This window comes from Cydia amplana, chromosome 19 (genome assembly GCF_948474715.1).
Source record: "Cydia amplana chromosome 19, ilCydAmpl1.1, whole genome shotgun sequence".
Taxonomy (NCBI): domain Eukaryota; kingdom Metazoa; phylum Arthropoda; class Insecta; order Lepidoptera; family Tortricidae; genus Cydia; species Cydia amplana.
This window is the reverse complement of record NC_086087.1, coordinates 2,214,254-2,232,616: the sequence shown is the minus strand read 5'-3', so window position 1 is coordinate 2,232,616 and position 18,363 is coordinate 2,214,254. Positions and strand designations below refer to the sequence as shown.

Sequence of the window (18,363 nt, the reverse complement as noted above, 5' to 3'; positions counted from 1 at the left end):
CAAACACACGGCGCGGCGAGCGCCTGGTAGACCAGCAGCATTCTATTTATTGTTTGACAGTACATTTTATAATGTAGGTATCCAAAATGATAAAATATCGATATAAATGATGGTTTGTTTGTTTTGTTTTTTTATCACAGGAAACTTAAGTATAGTTTGACTCTTTTGACAAAAGCCCAGTTCTAGGTTCATAACATCGTTAAGTTCGTAGCTTTCATGATTGCAAAACCACTGCATATGAAGTACTTAATATCTGTGTTGTTATTTGACTCACGCGTCTACACGTAAAACGTTTTCAAACCCACTCCGTAGTTAATAATTTAAAATCACCTTTTTAATGAGATCTGAGGCTTGTGGCGTTAAAGAGATATTTGTCGCCGCACGCTCCAGGATGCAAAATAAGTGACTACTATTTGAGTAGCAGCGTATGTCCACATAATAACTATCCGTGAAGTCCGGTTTTAAGTATAGTAATAGTAAGATAAGGTCAATATTGAGTAAACTATCTATATTATATTTATTTACTATTTTATTTTACGGTCTAATTTATAGTTTTTGCTTACCTATTGATTCATTGGCGTTTGGCATTGTAGTTTTAGCTTGTAAGTATGACTCTATTGACAGTTATAAGATGTACTACGGTATTTAAATAACGCTCGTCTGTAACTACATGATCTTAGATCTATAATAGCGACTCATAACTTCTCTGTTCGACTGTAAGTCATACAAGAGAGTTAAGTAGCGATTGCGATATAAAAAGCTATAAGTAGAAGGCTTTATCACACGTTTAGAACCTTAAGTGCAAATTGCAGATTATTACTCATATAGATGTTAAGGTTGTTCAATTCACTTTGAGCTATAAGCTATAATACTAGCAGCTTAACATGCAATATAGCGCCCAAAACAGCTACTGTAGATCTTAAATCTTTAGATGAACCTTTTAAACACTTTTATCTCACCAGAGCCTGTAAACTGTAAACTAAGACTATAGATGTAGCTATTCTAGAGCCAGGCTGTCTTTAGGTAAGAAAATAGGTGCTAAGTGTCGCCTAATTGTTTGTTGGGATTTATATGACGGTGCGCAGTGACCCATGCTGAACAAAATTCATTATTACTTGGTTATATAATATCTTACACCAATAAATCTTATGTTTTTGGAAAGATAATGAAATGTCTCGTATATTTTGTAAATACATTAATTGCGATAAAGTTATAATTTATTAAGTTAGAACCATGTTTTAGCAGTACTTATGTGCATGCACGGTAAAAAATCATGTTTTCAATTATTTTGAAAATGACTAAAGTTATGACTACAGTTATTGAAAACCAATTATAGTACGTTTAATATTCTTTCAAATGGTATCTATCACGAACTGATCAATAAAATAAAACCCGAGAAATAATGAAAAGTTGACACCGATCTCCTGCCATTTACGTGACGGCGCTTAGTGACCCATGTTGAACAAAATTCGTAATTACTTGGTTATATAATATCATACACCAATAAAACTTATATTTTTGGAAAGCTAATGAAATTTCACGTACATTTTGTAAGAATATTATTGGAGTAAAGTTATAATTTATTGAGTTAGACGCATATTTTATCAGTACTTATGCCATCCATGCACGGTAAAAAAATCAAATATTTTAAAATATTTTGTAAATTACTAAAGTTATGACTACGGCTATTAGAAACCATTTATTGTACGTTTAATAACCTTTCAAATGGTACCTATCAGCAATTGATCAATAAAATAGAACCCGAGAAATAATGAAAAGTTTACGTCGGTCGCCCGCCATTTACGTGACGGTGCGTAGTGACCCATGCTGAACAAAATTCGTTATTAATTGGTTATATAATATCATACGCCAATAAAACTTATGTTTTTGGTAAGCTAATGAAATGTCTCGTATATTTTGTAATAAAATAATTGCGGTATTGTTGTAATTTATTGAGTTAGGCGCATATTTAATCAGTACTTATGCCATCCATGCACGGTATAAAATCAAATATTTTAAAATATTTTGTAAACGACTACAGTTATGACTACGGTTATTATGAAACAATAATAGCACGTTTAATACTCTTTCAAACGACACCTCACACGAACCGATCGGTCCCATAGGACTCAAGATGTGAACAAATATCAATAATGGTCGGCCGCCATCTTTGCCCCCCTTTTTTTCGACCCGTCCCCCACTCCATAAACTAAAACCGGTCATTTCGTATTCTAGAGATCACGAGGAACACATCCATACCAGTTTTAGGTATTTAGAAGAGATGTCGACGACTTTTCTCGAAACAGGCCGATTTCCACCTGTCTAATACTATTGTCACTGTGACAAGATACAAAATGGGTCATAAATTAAAACTTTCGACTGTACATAACATATGTATAATTACTTACAATAAATTACGCATAACGTTGTAAGTTAATGGCGCAGTTACTATATTAATATTTCTCAGAACAGAACATGCATCCTTATCGACATGTGAACAAGATAATGTGCTATTAGCTTCAAGACTATGGGTCAATGTTTGTGAATTCTGATAAAAATAATAATGTCGCATAACGAACACAACATACGCTTGCGATAGCGCTACGTACCTTTGACCAGACACGGACACGACCGAGTTATAAGTAAAATGAAAAGATATGGAAGCACAAATATATATGAACTAGATAACTATAATATTATTAGACTCCGTCTAAGCTAAACAGAGTGAAGATGTGCCAATATACACGTCTTATTTTGATAGAAATTTGACATGAATGATGACGTCTCTACACTTTGTCATTGCTAATGTTATGCAAAGTTAGCTTCGTCCAACTGTATGAATTTTTTGACCACGAAAATTGCAGGAATACCAGGAATTATAAAAATAGGGCCCGAAAAGATTAAAGCCCGCACTTTGCTTTCATTGACGTTTTTTTCTACTGACAGGTGACAGCCACTTCTTTAGTTAACTAAGTATACTTATTGTTTTCCACCGGCGCATTTCAAATTTCGGCGCACTTCCACCACGCTGATTCAGAGGAAACTCGTTATTACCTGAAACAAACATATAAATTGTTAAAACGCTGACAAGTGTTTCTTAACAAATAAAATAAACGTCGTATTTTACACTAAATATCACAACGGCCGGAATAGGAATTGACAGCCTTGTGATACTAAATGACCTCGCGTCACTCATCCGGACAGCAATTCCGTATTTCCCGGCCTTTATAGTAAATGTAGTAAAATAAAAATTGGCAGCAATGTGGATAATGTCTATTTATTCTACGGTACTACAGATTTCTCAGTATTTGGTCTTACTTGCAACAAAATATACTACTGTGGCTCTAGTTAGTGAAAAGAGGTAAGACTCTCGCAACTCAGATGAAAAAGAGTGTAAGTTACATATTATGCCACCCTTTTTCATCTAAGGTGCGCGAGACTTATACGCATTTTCACCAAAGCTACATTTTGAATTCCTTAGAAGTAGAACTCATGTGCGCAGTACCCGATGTCAGAATCAATCATGTTCAACACTATTGTTAACTTACACAGGAATCAACTGTATCAATTCAATATCAACGTCACTCAAACATTGTTGTATGTTCCACGTGTATTGCACGAACGGCGTAGTATTGCATCACACAAATCATACGTGAGTCAGACTGTTTTGCTTAATTTGTTGATAACGTGGTTAATTGAGTTGGAAAAACAACGTTTGTGGTCTGGCGGCCTAGATTCAGCGTGTATCCTGCTACCTATTTATACGAAGTTTATACGATATTTCGTGTCGGCTGTCATCTGTAACGAAAAAAAAAATAGTGGACCCTAATAAGACAAATATGTAACTGTGCCCAAACAGTTAATAGGTAACTTTTAAAGTAAATCATACTTACTATATACATATATTCGTCCGTAACGATGTGTGTGAATACTGTGAATAATCAAAAGTTCGTATGTTCATCGTCTTGGATGTAACGTAGCATTTAACTACGACACTTAACGTTTTTAGGATTCCGTATTCAAAAGGATTACAACAGAACTGAGAATACTGCAATAATTGAAAATCTAAAAAAGCGAGAGCCAGATAACGACAGACAGATAACGATATTTCAATTTTCGTTGGCCCGTGGTTAGATTGTATTTTCTAACAACAATGAACGGAACATACTCGTACAGTATTGTCAATAGAGTTTGATTTATTGAATTGTATATAAGTACGTAAACCTGTGTCTTGGTAAATGGGGGTAGAAAACATGGAACTTTAGCCTTTTTATCAGTAATATGAGTGACAAATAATTCCATCCAAACAAATATCGTATAATATTACCTATTGCACTACACATGACTGACTACTAAATTAAATCATAGAAAGGTTAAGCAATCGGTATATATGCCCCTTCATGTAAAACTTTTGGACACAAAACAATCAAAACAATTCTTATTTTCTGACAATGAATATGACAAAGAAGAACGTTGCGACTTAGCGACATGTGCCTTAGTTTTTGAACATTCAAACTTGGCCCCATTATTCGCATTTGAACTAACAAGAGGACAGGGTTGTTATCAGAATGGCCGGGTGTAAGTTTTGACTTAATTTTTTTTTCATCTGCGGAGTAGGTTTAGTATGGTGTACCTATTCTAATATTTATAATAGCATTTTATTAGATTGAATTTGACTAATATACATATTAACATATATCAAAGAGTCAAATACTGTCTGTTTGTAGAGTCTGTGAGGAAAGAGAAGATTCGTGGAATGTACTGGGCCCCATACATTACACGACTCTTCTCTTTCCTCACAGACTACTAATATTAATTATGTTTTTTTTTTCAGTTACATACATAGTACGGCACCTTCCAACCAAAACTTGAAAAACCATAGTTCAAGTTAAACAAAGCCTTAAGGAAATAATAATAACACCCGTTAGTCACATGTTTAGTTGTTTACACCATTTACTAATGTTACGAGTAGGTATTGTTCTGGCAGTACAGCGAAGTCATTAGCTATCGATTGGGGGTCAGTGAACTTTGCACGCGAGGTGTTTGTTAAAACGTGGTAGGTACATATCAAGATTAGTATCACGTTAGCTTTATGTATTATCAGCAAACTACGAAGGTTCTAATTTCGCTATGTAAATTTGTGATCCATAAGACGCTCACTATATACACCATGTATTACATTATCTATCTAATTTATCTATCTAATACCTTTAAACGAGCAATTCTTGCATATTTATTTATTTATATATCTTATATCTATATATATAAATGCAAGTGTCCTGACTGACTGACTGACTGATTCATCAACGCAGAGCCGAAACTACAAAAGATAGAAAGTTGAAATTTGCACACTAGGTTGCATTTATAAAGTGTACAAGAGATAAGAAGCGATTTTGAAAAATTCAACCCCTAAGGGGGTTTAAAAGGGGATGAAAGGTTGTATTTAAACTAGGAATTTGAAACTTTGTAAAAATGTATTATATCAAAAAACAAGAAAACTAATTTCAGCGTTTTTGAAAATTCATCCCCCAAGGTGGTAAAAAAGGGGTTGAAAGTTTGTATGGAGATCAAATATTTTTGTGAGTGTGGGACATGAAACTTTGTATATGGGGATATTATTATAAAACAGGAAAAGTAATTTCAGCGTTTTTGAAAATTCATCCCTTAACAGGGTTAAAAAGGGGTTGAAAGTTTGAATCCATTACAAATGCTTTGAAACTTCTTAGAAAGGCATAATAGCCGATTATAAAAAAAGTAATTGCAACGTTTTTGGAAATTCTACCCCTAAGGGGGTTAAAAAGGGGATGAAAGTTCGTCTTGGGGTGCAAATTTTATTTAAATCTAGGAACTTGAAACTTTACAAAAAGGTATTAAATTAAAATACAAGAAAACTAATTTCAGCGTTTTTGAAAATTCATCCCCTAAGGTGGTAAAAAAGGGGTTGAAATTTTGTATGGATATCAAACATTTTTTCGAGCGCGGGACTTGAATCTTTGTATTTGGGTATAGTATTAGAAGACAGGAAAAGTAATTTCAGCGTTTTGTAAAATTCCTCCCCTAACAGGGTTAAAAAGGGGTTGAATGTTCGTATAGGGTTCAAATTTTATTTTAAGCTAGGAACTTGAAATTTTGTAAAAATATATTAAATTAAAATACAAGAAAACAAATTTCAGCGTTTTTGAAAATTCATCCCCTAAGGTGGTGAAAAAGGGGTTGAAAGTTTGTATGGATATCAAATACTTTTATGAGCGCGGGACTTGAATCTTTGGATTTGGGGATATTATTAGAAGACAGGAAAAGTAATTTCAGCGTTTTGTAAAATTCATCCCCTAACAGGGTTAAAAAGGGGTTGAAAGTTTGTATGGGGTTCAAATTTTATTTTAAGCTAGGAACTTAAAATTTCGTAAAAAGGTATTATTTTAAAACAACAATAAACTAAATTCAGCGTTTTTGAAAATTCATATCTCAAGGTGGTGAAAAAGGGGTTGAAAGTTTGTACGGAATCCTAACATTTTTGTGAGTGCGGGGCTAGACGTGTGCGCCGCGCCGGCGCGCCGCCGCCGCCGGGTTTTTTTGCCGCGCCGCCGCCGCCGATAAATGATCGGCGTGAAATCGGCGTGACCTTGAGTGTTGTTAATCAGCTATTCTAACTTGGCATTTGTATTACGATAATACACAACGAAGCGGCAATGAAGCAGTTGACATCAAATGATAGTATGACTAGCATGGTCTGGAAAATGTAACATTTATGGACTTAATATTATAAATACGAAAGTGTGTCTGGCTGACTATATATATAAATACAATACATAAAATAAATAAATAGTCTAAACAGTTACAGTACCTAAAATTCGAAATGACTCTATTTTTTGCTTATCTTTGCTTTTTGAAATGACTCTGACACTACTTTTTGCTTGGACAGAAGATAACTTTTTAGTTTAACTTTAAAAGACTGTAAAGAAGTTAGTTGCTTAAAAGGTGGTGGCAGGTAGTTCCAGCATTTTGTGGCGGTATACGTAAAACTGCCACGAAATGCTGCAGTTTTGTGTTTTGGACACATGAGTAGAGTGGATAATCTTTGGCGCTGCAAAAACCGGAGCTTCTCATGCAGGTATCGAGGTGCTTGAGACTTCACAATACCGATCAGTAGGCAAGCAAAGTGAAGTGAAGGATGGATGGCAAACGTGCTCGGAGTGGAGCATGTGTGAGATAGTCGATGGCTGGTGGCAGTCTGCAGTCTGCACCGCGCAGTCCACACGGTTTATGACCGCGACCGCACGAAATGGAGACAAATTACAAGTGGTCGCAATCCTCAGCAATGATAAAACGAGAAAGATGAAGATACGTCTCAGTGAGACTGGTGCTAGTACGACAAGAAAACCATTAAAGGGAAGCCATAGCAGTCCATTATGTCTAGCAAATTTCAAGGATATTTAAAGATAAGCCATGGAAAGCATGAGAAAACAGAGTCACAGAGCGATACAGATCGGATCGAAAGTCATTGGGACCAGTGGTGGCAGCATGGTTCCATTTTTATCGCCTGTCATTATGCCTGTCACTTTCGTACTTACATACTTGTTAGAACGTGATAGGCATGGTGACAGGTGATAAAAATGCGACCGTGCTACGAGCGCTGGTAACCCCTTAAAGTAAGTTATTATATCCTATATTCATTTACAAACGCGACCCTATTTTACTCACAACCTATTCAAAACTATACGTAGATTACGTAGTTCACTTACCACCATTCAGGATTAATCAAATTTTCAAGAAAAAACAACAAATTAATGATATTTCTGTAGAAACTTGAAAGTCAAGGTCACGCCGTTTTCACGCCGAAAACACGCCGCCGCCGGCGATTTTTTGGAAAACGCCGCCGCCGATCGTTTTTTAATCGGCGCACACGTCTATGCGGGGCTTGAATTTTTGTACAGAGGCATATTATTAAAATACAAGAAAACTAAGTTCAGCGTTTTTGAAAATTCATCCCCTAAGGTGGTGAAAAAGGGGTTGAAAGTTTGTATGGATATCAAACATTTTTTCGAGCGCGGGACTTGAATCTTTGTATTTGAGGATATTATTAGAAGACAGGAAAAGTAATTTCAGCGTTTTGTAAAATTCATCCCCTAACAGGGTTAAAAAGGGGTTGAAAGTTCGTATAGGGTTCAAATTTTATATTTAGCTAGGAACTTGAAACTTTGTAAAAAGATATTAAATTAAAATACAAGAAAACTAATATCAGCGTTTTTGAAAATTCATCCCTCAAGGTGGTGAAAACGGGTAAAAAGTTTGTATGGAGATCAAATATTTTTGTGAGTGCGGGGCTTGAATCTTTGTAAAATGGCATATTATTAAAATACGAGAAAAGTAAATTTAGCGTTTTTAAAATTCATCTCTTAAAGGGTCGAAAGGGAGTTGAAAGTTTGTAAAGGGTTCAAATTTTGTTTAAAGCTACAAACTTGAAACTTCGTAAAAAGGTATTTCATCAAATGAGAAGAAAACTAATTTCAGAGTTTTTGATAATTCACCCCCATGGTGGTGAAAAAGGGGTTGGAGATTTGTATGGAGGTCAAATATTTATTTGAGTGCGGGACTTGAATCGTTGTATAGGTATATTAGTATTAGTATACAAGAAAAGTAATTTCAGCGTTTTTAAAAATTCATCCTCCATCCAGTTGAAAAGGGGTTTAAAGTTTGTATAGGGTTATTTAAAGCTAGGAACTTTAAACTTCGTAAATAGGTAGTTAAGTAGTAGGTTCTATTAAATAGAGGACATGAAAATCTTCTAAGGGGGTTGAGAGGTATTATATCGAGAAAATTTTTATTCAGTTAGGGGCTTGAAACTTCGTAGGTTGTGAAAGACAAGTCTCATGCGTTGTATAATATTAATAATTAACAAATGATTAACCGTCCTACTGCGATCTTTTGCTGCATAATGTTCTAAGCTAATGTAGAATATATAACCACCAATATACAAATCCACGCGTACGAAGTCGCGGGCAACAGCTAGTGTATATATAAATATATATTTCGGTGATCTCGGAAACTGCTCTAACGATTTCGATGAAATTTGGTATAGGTATGGGGGTTTTCGGGGACGAAAAATCGATCTATCTAGGTCTCTGGGAAAACGCTCATTTTTGAGTTTTTATATGTTTTCCGAGCAAAGCTCGGTCTCCCAGATATTCTATTATAATAAGACTACATGCGATACGACTGATACGAGTAATCTTCAGGAGTGTTTAAATTGAAAAACAGTTTTGAAAAATAAGTGACAGCAAACATTAAATTAATTTTATACGTATAGAACATAAATATGTTGGTCCATCAACGTACTAATATAAATCACTTTTTAAGAATTATGTAAGTGTGCTATTACATGACATATGATAGATGATAAAAATGCACCACCAACGGCTAGCATGGTCGCATTTTTATCGCCTGTCACCATGCCTGTCACGTTCTAACAAGTATGACAGTGCGAAAGTGACGGGCACAGTGATAAACGATAAAAATGAAACCATGCTGCCACCGCATCATATCCGAACGGACAAAAATAGAATAGTTCATGTCGAAATCAATTGTCTTCGACGCTCGACCTAAGCAAACAGGAGCGCGTAAAAACGCGTTGCCAAGTGTGGGTGCGCGTCAAGGTCGCTGCGTGTGGGCACACGTGGCCAGCGGTGGGCTGCGTGGGGTCCCCACTTTTATATGGGAAGCTTTACGAGACGGTATGTATTTGTATATTGTAACTTTTCTCATGCCTAAAGGTTCCGTCACACAGGCGCGTTTTCCCGGCGGGGCGTGAGCGGGGCGCGCCACTTTTACTTATAAAACGCTCACGCCCAGCTCACGCCCCGCCGGAAAACGCGCCTGTGTGACGGGACCGTTAGCTTGGAAAGGACACGTATATTATGGATAGGTAGTCAGCAAAGAATACATCTAAAAAGACTATTGATATTCAATAGAGGGTGTTCTTATATTTACGACCCCTTTCATAGCCCCTAGTTATTACCTACATCTGAATTTTCTATAGCAGTAACATCTAACAAGTTTTATTACGTCGTTTGTTCAGAAACTTATATTTTATTCCCTTCAGGCTTTTGAGAAAAGAAATAATTACTCGAACTTTAGCAAAAACATCCAAAATGACGTAGTCCCTACGCAAACATCTAAAACATGAAACGGCCTTGGGGTAGAATTATAACTTTTATTTTCAACTCCTTCGTCAGTCGACTTTCAACTTTATACAGAGGAGATAGAGTCGAATTTAGACTGGCTGTGGATATGTATAGATGGTATATAAATAAATCTATGTAACGTCGGAAGCTTAAAGATTAAGGAGCACAGAGATACATTGTTTATCCATAGCGAGTTTTAGCAGCTATAGACGTATTTACAAAAGCAGTAGGTACTTGCAGCCGATTCTGTTTACGAATTTGTACAGTCAGCATCAATTAGCTGATTAAACAACGCACCATAAGTATCTACACTATCTACGCTCGATCCATGAGATCCGGATCATTCTTTGCCAGCACCACATCTAGAATGTATCTACACCACACCGACACCACGGTGTGTGTAGCACCACATCGAGAAAAGAACATTGAACTATTATTACTAAAGGGGCCCACTGATTACCAGAGTCCGCCAGACGATATCGGCCTGTCAGTTGTTCGGAACTGTCAACTTCTTGTTCTAACTGTTAGTCCGATATCGTCCGGCGGACTGTTAATGAGTGGGCCCCTTAACGTACATACCTATAGAACCGGCACACAGAACCAGTATTTTGCGCCATGAGTTGCTGTCGTTTTGACAACAAACCTTGGAAGTGGAGCGTGAATCCCGCGACCTAAACGCGTAAGCGCCATGAATTTTTCGGCGCTTACGACGTTTTGGTCGCGTGGTACAGGTTGCCATTGCGACAATTTCATTGTTTAGTATGGCTTCTCTATAGTAATAATAACTCAATGGAAAAGAAGGGTCCGCATTAGTAATAAATGTATTATATACTTAAGACTTCGCCACACAGGCGCGTTTTCCGGGCGGGGCGTGAGCGGGGCGGGCCGCTTTTACATATAAAACGCTCACGCCCCGCCCGGAAAACGCGCCTGTGACGGAACCTTTACCTATAAATTGTACAAGATACCAATAGCTTATTTACAAATTAGAAGGCAAACAACACCAAACAATACTTCTAATTTTCACCGCCAAAGACATACGTAAATACAAATACCTACGTAGATTACTAATTGTAAACACCGGAGCAAAGTCCCAGTTCGTCGACACGCCCTAGATAATGTGTACGTATTTTTACTCGGCGCTCGGAAACAATGTGTCGTATCTTATCTGTTGAGGCTTTTACACACCTGTGACGTGACCTTATATTATCATTTGAATCTGTACAGTCGCCATCAGATATATCGGAGCGGACAAAAGGTGCTCACAAATATCTGAGCACGCTTCTATTGTCAACGCGTTAGAGTGCGTATTCAGATATTTTTGAGCACCTCCGCCGGTCCGATATATCTGCCGGTCTAGCATGAGTTGCGTTCTCGCGTGCGACTCCATACATCTAGCGCGACTTCAAGTATGGACTCGCGCGCGAGAACGCAACTCATGCTAGACCGCCTGATGGCGACTGTACAAAGTCTCATATTTATACCCCTGTGTGTGTTCCCAGTCTGAGTGTTCGAAATCTAAATGATCTGGAAAACATATGACTATTGCGTTATACATATATAGGGTTGCCATACGTCAAGATTTCCCGTTTCCCCCGGCCCTGACATGTCAGGATTTTTGGTACCTCATCAGGATTGCGGGGGACTTGACTGTCAGTTCTTTTTTTGAATGCTCAACTGACGTGACGTTGTGGGACACTATGGGCTCCCATTAATTATAATGAAGTTCAGAAACAAATGAAAAGTCGACAAATTCACTGTCTTGGGTGGGACTTGAACCCACGACCACTGGATCGCTGGATTGTTTAGTTTTCCACTCTTAATTTGTTTCTATAAGCTTAATAAGCTTAAAAAGCATCGTTCGCAGACGTTTCTGCTTGATACAACATTAATAATGATATTTAACAGTTTATTTATATTAGCCTAGCGTGGTACGGGCATGTATGTAATGCGAAGGGATGAAAGTCATGTGACGAGAAAGGTATTAACGAATGAATGTGGAGGGAATTATTAAGAGAGGAAAAACCGAGGAAAAGGTGGATGGATTATGTGAGAGATGATATGAAACGAACGCAAGTGAATGATGAGATGACGGGTGACAGAGAGGTATGGAAGAGAAAGACATGCTTCGCAGACCCCAAGTGAATGGGACAAGGGCAAGAGAATGATGATTTAACAGTTTATTTATCATTTTATAAACATCGTCTAAAACCTTGAACAAAGAAGGAAATACGCATAACGACCAGACCAGTGTAATGACAGTTACGGAGAACGTGACTAGTTTTAAGGAAACCGCTATTTAATGAGGCAGAGGAATTCTATAAAAACATAATTACGTAAACAAACTAATGGGTCAATTATGTTATTGATGTTATTGAACAGGATTGATATTGATTATAGGTAAATAAAAACTGATTATGAATATTTTAGGGAATAAACGACCTGGGGGCGTAGCCAAGTACACAATCATTGATAGAAAACTCGAATCGACACTAAAATGTAGGTATTGAAATAAACGAGTGACACTCAATCACTCAACTAGGTAATCATTAGAAGCTAGAGTTAGACCAAGATAAGTCTGCAACGATTTTGATAGCACACGCAACGCAGTGCAAGTGTTATTTTAAACATCAAACTTCTATGAAATTTTGACGTATAAGCAATGATATTATATAACCATAGATATGTTATACTCATACTTGAGGAACACAAAAAATACTTCCATATTTATTTCTGTGCCTACGAAGAAATCTGTTATTTTTGATTAATTTTCTCATTCCATCCATCTTTATCACACTCGTTGTTAAACATAAGGTCGTCTCTTTCTCTTTCGGTGTGCGGGAGCTCGTTAACACGTGCACATTTATCGCTTGTCCAGGCGCGTCTAAAGGCAACTTGTCCAATTTGTCACAAGTTAAGCGCTTCAATTTTGGAACGCCTATAACCTATCTTGAGTTATAAATCATTGCGTATAAGTAACATTTGTGCTTATGCCATCAAAATCATTGCAGACTTATCTTGGTCGAACTGTAGCTAAAGTTGGAGTTGAGCAGAGGAAAGGGAAGGGTTGGAGAAATGATTCTCCAGAAATGTCAGGATTTTCAGGATGATACTATGTATTTCATTTTCTCATATGGTAACCCCACTTGTATTCGACAACTGAAGAATTTTAAACAAACTATAGTGTGTTAAGCCATTTCAGTCAGTAGCAAAAAGCGTCAAGTTTGAAAAATGGAGGCGCGAAGGTTAATCGTTCCATAGAAATTTGAATTTCGCGCCTTTTCCTACCGACAAAGTTGTTTCACCGGCTCGATACTCACTAAAGTCTAGCATTCTCTTTCGCCTCTTTAAAGTCGTTTAGATTATTTTCCACCACTGTTATTGGCCTAAAACCGGTTTATGAGTTTTAAGGCAGACACGATTTCGTCCCACACAGAAATTGGGTACCTAATATGCATGTTCCGTTCTATTTTGCTAACTCGGAGTATTAATGTTTCTAAATGATAGTTGAAATGTTGCTAAAATGTATAGTCTGTGTGCGGAAAGAGAAGAGTCGGTAGAATGTATTGGATTGGATCCCATATATTTCACGACTCTTCTCTTTCCGCCCGCACAGACACTAGAAAAAACCGGCCAAGTGCGACTCGGACTCGCGCACGGAGGGTTCCGCACCATTAACAAAAAATAGAGCAAAACAAGCAAAAAAACGGTCACCCATCCAAGTACTGACCCCGACCGACGTTGCTTAACTTCGGTCAAAAATCACGTTTGTTGTATGGGACCCCCACTTAAATCTTTATTTTATTCTGTTTTTAGTATTTGTTGTTATAGCGGCAACAGAAATACATCATCTGCGAAAATTTCAACTGTCTAGCTATCACGGTTCGTGAGATACAGCCTGGTGATAGACGGACGGACGGACGGACGGACGGACGGCGGAGTCTTAGTAATAGGGTCCCGTTTTTACCCTTTGGGTACGGAACCCTAAAAAACGGGGACTAAATGGCTTGAGATTCCCGCCGCCGAAGTTGTTCAAATGCAGTTGATAAGAAATGTTTTAAATTGCGAAACTTGATATATGTGGCTCATTTTAGAGCATTTCCCGGAAAGTTATCAAAACAGACACTTAATTTAAGTTTCTCAAAGTCTTCAGAAATTTCCGATAGAATTTCAAACTTTTTGGAACTTTGTATACTTATTTGTAGTTGCCGTCAGAGACTAAAGTTAGTCCTACTAAGTTAAATGTTTTTGCAGCGTGACTCCGCAAATGTTCAATGTTCTGCCGCCAGAGTGCAGCACTAGCACCCATCGTAAACCATGGAGTAACTTATACATAATACCTATTGTGCCTTAAACTGTTTTTGACAAGTTATCACAGACAATAAAATATGACTTTGGACGTTCGACATTCCAAAGGTTCCGTCATACAGGCGCGTTTTCCGGGCGGGGCGTGAGCGTTTTATATGTAAAAGCGGCGCGCCCCGCTCACGCCCCGCCCGGAAAACGCGCGTGTGTGACGGAACCTTTAGAACGTCGAACGTTTATCTTGCCAAGGTCTCAGTTTCACTAATCTTAGCCAATATTTCATTGATATTTATTTCATTCGTCCTTGCTGACGGTCAAGAGCGATTCGATCAGGCATCGCGTTTCCGTCCCGTCTGACCTTCAATGTTTATTTTGCTAACCTGAGGGGCTACCGCGAAAACAGAATTTCGCAAATTACGGGGATCTTTCTCTTTTACTCCAATGAAGGCGTAATTAGAGTGACAGAGAAAAATATATTTTTATATAATTTCTTCTCAGACGTTTCTTAACTATCCTCTTCGTTAGTTTTTTATATTTTCTGATTATTATAAGAGCAATGAATATGTGTCGTTCCTCGGGTAAAGGTATCTTATGGTAGTTGGCGCTTACGCTAATATTATAGTGTGCCAAAGGTCTGTTTGATTTCAAACATAGACAGAGAGAATCATACTATCTTTGTCTTACATTAGTACTAGCACCCAAAAGAAAAGGATGAGTATAGTTTTTTGTTCCTATTTACTGACAAGATTTGGTTGACCCAGTATAACAACGCTTCAATATTAATGGCTCCCTCTACACGATGGGCCAGCGCCGGCCACTCCAAGGGACGCAGCCATGCGGTAGAATGAGATAGCAATATCACTTGCTCCCTCTAACGCATAAATGCGTCCCTTGGAGTGGCCGGCGCTGGGCCATCGTGTAGAGGAGCCATAATACCCAAAGAGAATAGATACCATAGAGGGGTCCTGTCATAGTAAATTTTGTAGTCACAGTAAATTTACTGCCATCTATCGACACACGATTAAAACTCAAAATGAAAATGTATCAAACTATCAAAAAATTTAGGTAGGTACATATATGGAGAAATGATTTTGTTATTTTGATATCATTTGGGCCCATTTTCTTTCATTGATACCTCTGTTAAAATTGGTAAATATCAAACAGTGTCGTCAACGCCATCTAGCCGAGCATAGGCCAAAGGTGTGTGCGCCATCTATCCGAGAATGACTTTTTCTTGATTTCCGAGGCACGTTTTTTCCTTAAACCTTATTCATCTTAAAGTACGGAGTTACATGTGTCTTTCCGGTGCTACGCGAAGTCACATATGTATTTATAAAATACCTACATTCATAGCTATGTGTCTTCGATCAACACGGGCTTCCGACAGGTCGGGTGTAGTATTGTGTAAGTATACGTCTGTAAGTGCATCTAATGCTATAATTAAATGTCAGATCAACATTGTCTTGAAAGGTTAATAGCACAGCTGTGTCTGTCTGTCTACATGTAGGTAATTTGTAGGTAATGGCATTTCATTTGTATATTAGGTAGGGTAGGTAGGTTAGTTTTCGTCCAGCTCTAGTTTTCGTCCATTTGACGAAATTTTAATATAAACCTACATTGCTGTACAAATTTGGACTTATTGCAATTCTTAATATCTAAACAATCAATCTATGAATGATATTTCGCAAGTAGCAAGTTAAATATCAAATACGTTATTTGCTAATCTGTCAAGTGGACGAAAACTAGAGCATGGACGAAAACTAACGCAATGACGCTATATGGAGTAGCTGTTCCTTAAGATATTAGACATTTTTGGATACCTAGGTAAAAGGCCTATACCTACAACCCAAGTAAGCAAAGTTATACGTATCTGGGACCTAGCCAAGATGACAAAAAGCGGCCAAGTGCGAGTCGGACTCGCCCATGAAGGGTTCCGTATTTAGGCGATTTATGACGTATTAAAAAAAACTACTTACTAGATCTCGTTCAAACCAATTTTCGGTGGAAGTTTACATGGTAATGTACATCATATATTTTTTTTAGTTTTATCATTCTCTTATTTTAGAAGTTACAGGGGGGGGGACACACATTTTACCACTTTGGAAGTGTCTCTCGCGCAAACTATTCAGTTTAAATAAAAATGATATTAGAAACCTCAATATCATTTTTGAAGACCTATCCATAGATACCCCACACGTATGGGTTTGATGAAAAAAAAATTTTTGAGTTTCAGTTTGAAGTATGGGGAACCCCAAAAATTTATTGTTTTTTTTCTATTTTTGTGTGAAAATCTTAATGCGGTTCACAGAATACATCTACTTACCAAGTTTCAACAGTATAGTTCTTATAGTTTCGGAGAAAAGTGGCTGTGACATACGGACGGACAGACAGACGGACAGACAGACAGACATGACGAATCTATAAGGGTTCCGTTTTTTGCCATTTGGCTACGGAACCCTAAAAATTGCTTAGCTTAGACCTTCAGAGTCAATTGACACACTGTCATTGCAAATGCTATTCAGAGTTAGAGGTCCGAGTCCCACTCTCACTCTCTCACTCATCACTGCACTAATTTTCTATACAAAAACAAACCGGGAAATCTCTATTCTCGCCATACAAGTTCAGTACCGGGTGTACCGTCAGCCCTTTACCTACGATGCCATGATTTTGATCACGGATTTCCTGCTCAGATTTGACACGCCATAATAATGTTCCTACTCAAGTAGTACGAGTAATAGGTAAGGTAGGTACACGTCTCGGGTAGGTATCGTAGATAAGAGATAATGGATATCCTGCTACATGTAAACATGTAGGAACTACGCTAAGATAGTAATGTGTATCATGTTGATGTACCAAAAATATTACCTAACCTAAAGAAGACTATGAGTGAAATACGGAATTAAGTAGCTATACCAAGTAGCCATGTGTAAAAGTAAAATGTAGGTAGATATGTCAATGTCAATGTAAGAAATTCCTTAATAATTATAGGGAATTTGGCACGTATTGGAGTAGGACAACCAGTAGGTAGCTACTTAGAGCTAGTAAAACCAGAGCATAGAGTAGTGTAGTTGGGTCATATGATATTGACACATGGCCGACCAGATAACGGAAATGTCACCTGCCGGCTACCGGCCACGTTGTGCCAAATACCTACCTTGAGAACTCGACCAAGACCTCCCCCGAAGGCGATGACCACACCATATCAACACACAACACTGCACCTCCTACACATCACTGGGTATCCCAAGCACGAACGATAACACCACCACACCAAACAAAAAAAAAACGGGGGTCCTAAGAAGGTCGAATCTGATATTTTTTCACTGTAAAGCTCGCAACGTCGCGCTGTCGCCGGACGGACGCGCGTTCGGCCCGCGCAGCGCTCATTGGCCGAATGTGCCGGCGGCCATCATGGCACGGCGCGAGGTCGCCCAATGACGCCGCGTCCCGCACGCCCCGCCCATATCCTAGCGGCCTGTTGAATGAACTCACCGGCAGTCGCGGCCGGGCTGTCGAGCGTGCCGCACGTATGAAAACAACTTGGGATGTGAACGGACAGTGATCGGTTAGCACGACCAGTCCGTTTGCATACAGAGATACTATAAACTAGTGTTACGAAGGTAATGTACAAAGGAGTTTACATAATTTAAATAGGCAGTGACAATCACTATGAACAACATAAATTAGTGCAACTCTACTACCGAATAACAAAATCACGAAAGTAATACGTTACTTAATGAAAGGAAATTATAGCACATTAATAATGACTTCACTGTTAATTAATATATGCGTTTAGTTTAGTGGTGATTTACGTGATGAAAACAAGCAGTAAATCCATTTGATTGTTTAGATACCGGTAGACATCTTGGTTTAGTCT

At 37.9% G+C, this 18,363-nt stretch overlaps 1 protein-coding gene across 1 annotated transcript in view; it reads right to left on the bottom strand.

The window, feature by feature from the left end:
• LOC134657100 (uncharacterized) overlaps positions 1-17,947 on the bottom strand; it is a 102,376-nt gene extending 84,429 nt beyond the window's left edge. The window contains exon 1 of the mRNA XM_063512653.1: positions 17,641-17,947. Within this exon, the coding sequence (XP_063368723.1) occupies positions 17,641-17,687 (47 nt within the window). The 5' untranslated portion in view covers positions 17,688-17,947. The remainder of the gene's footprint in view (positions 1-17,640) is intronic.
• Positions 17,948-18,363: the final 416 nt, after the last annotated feature.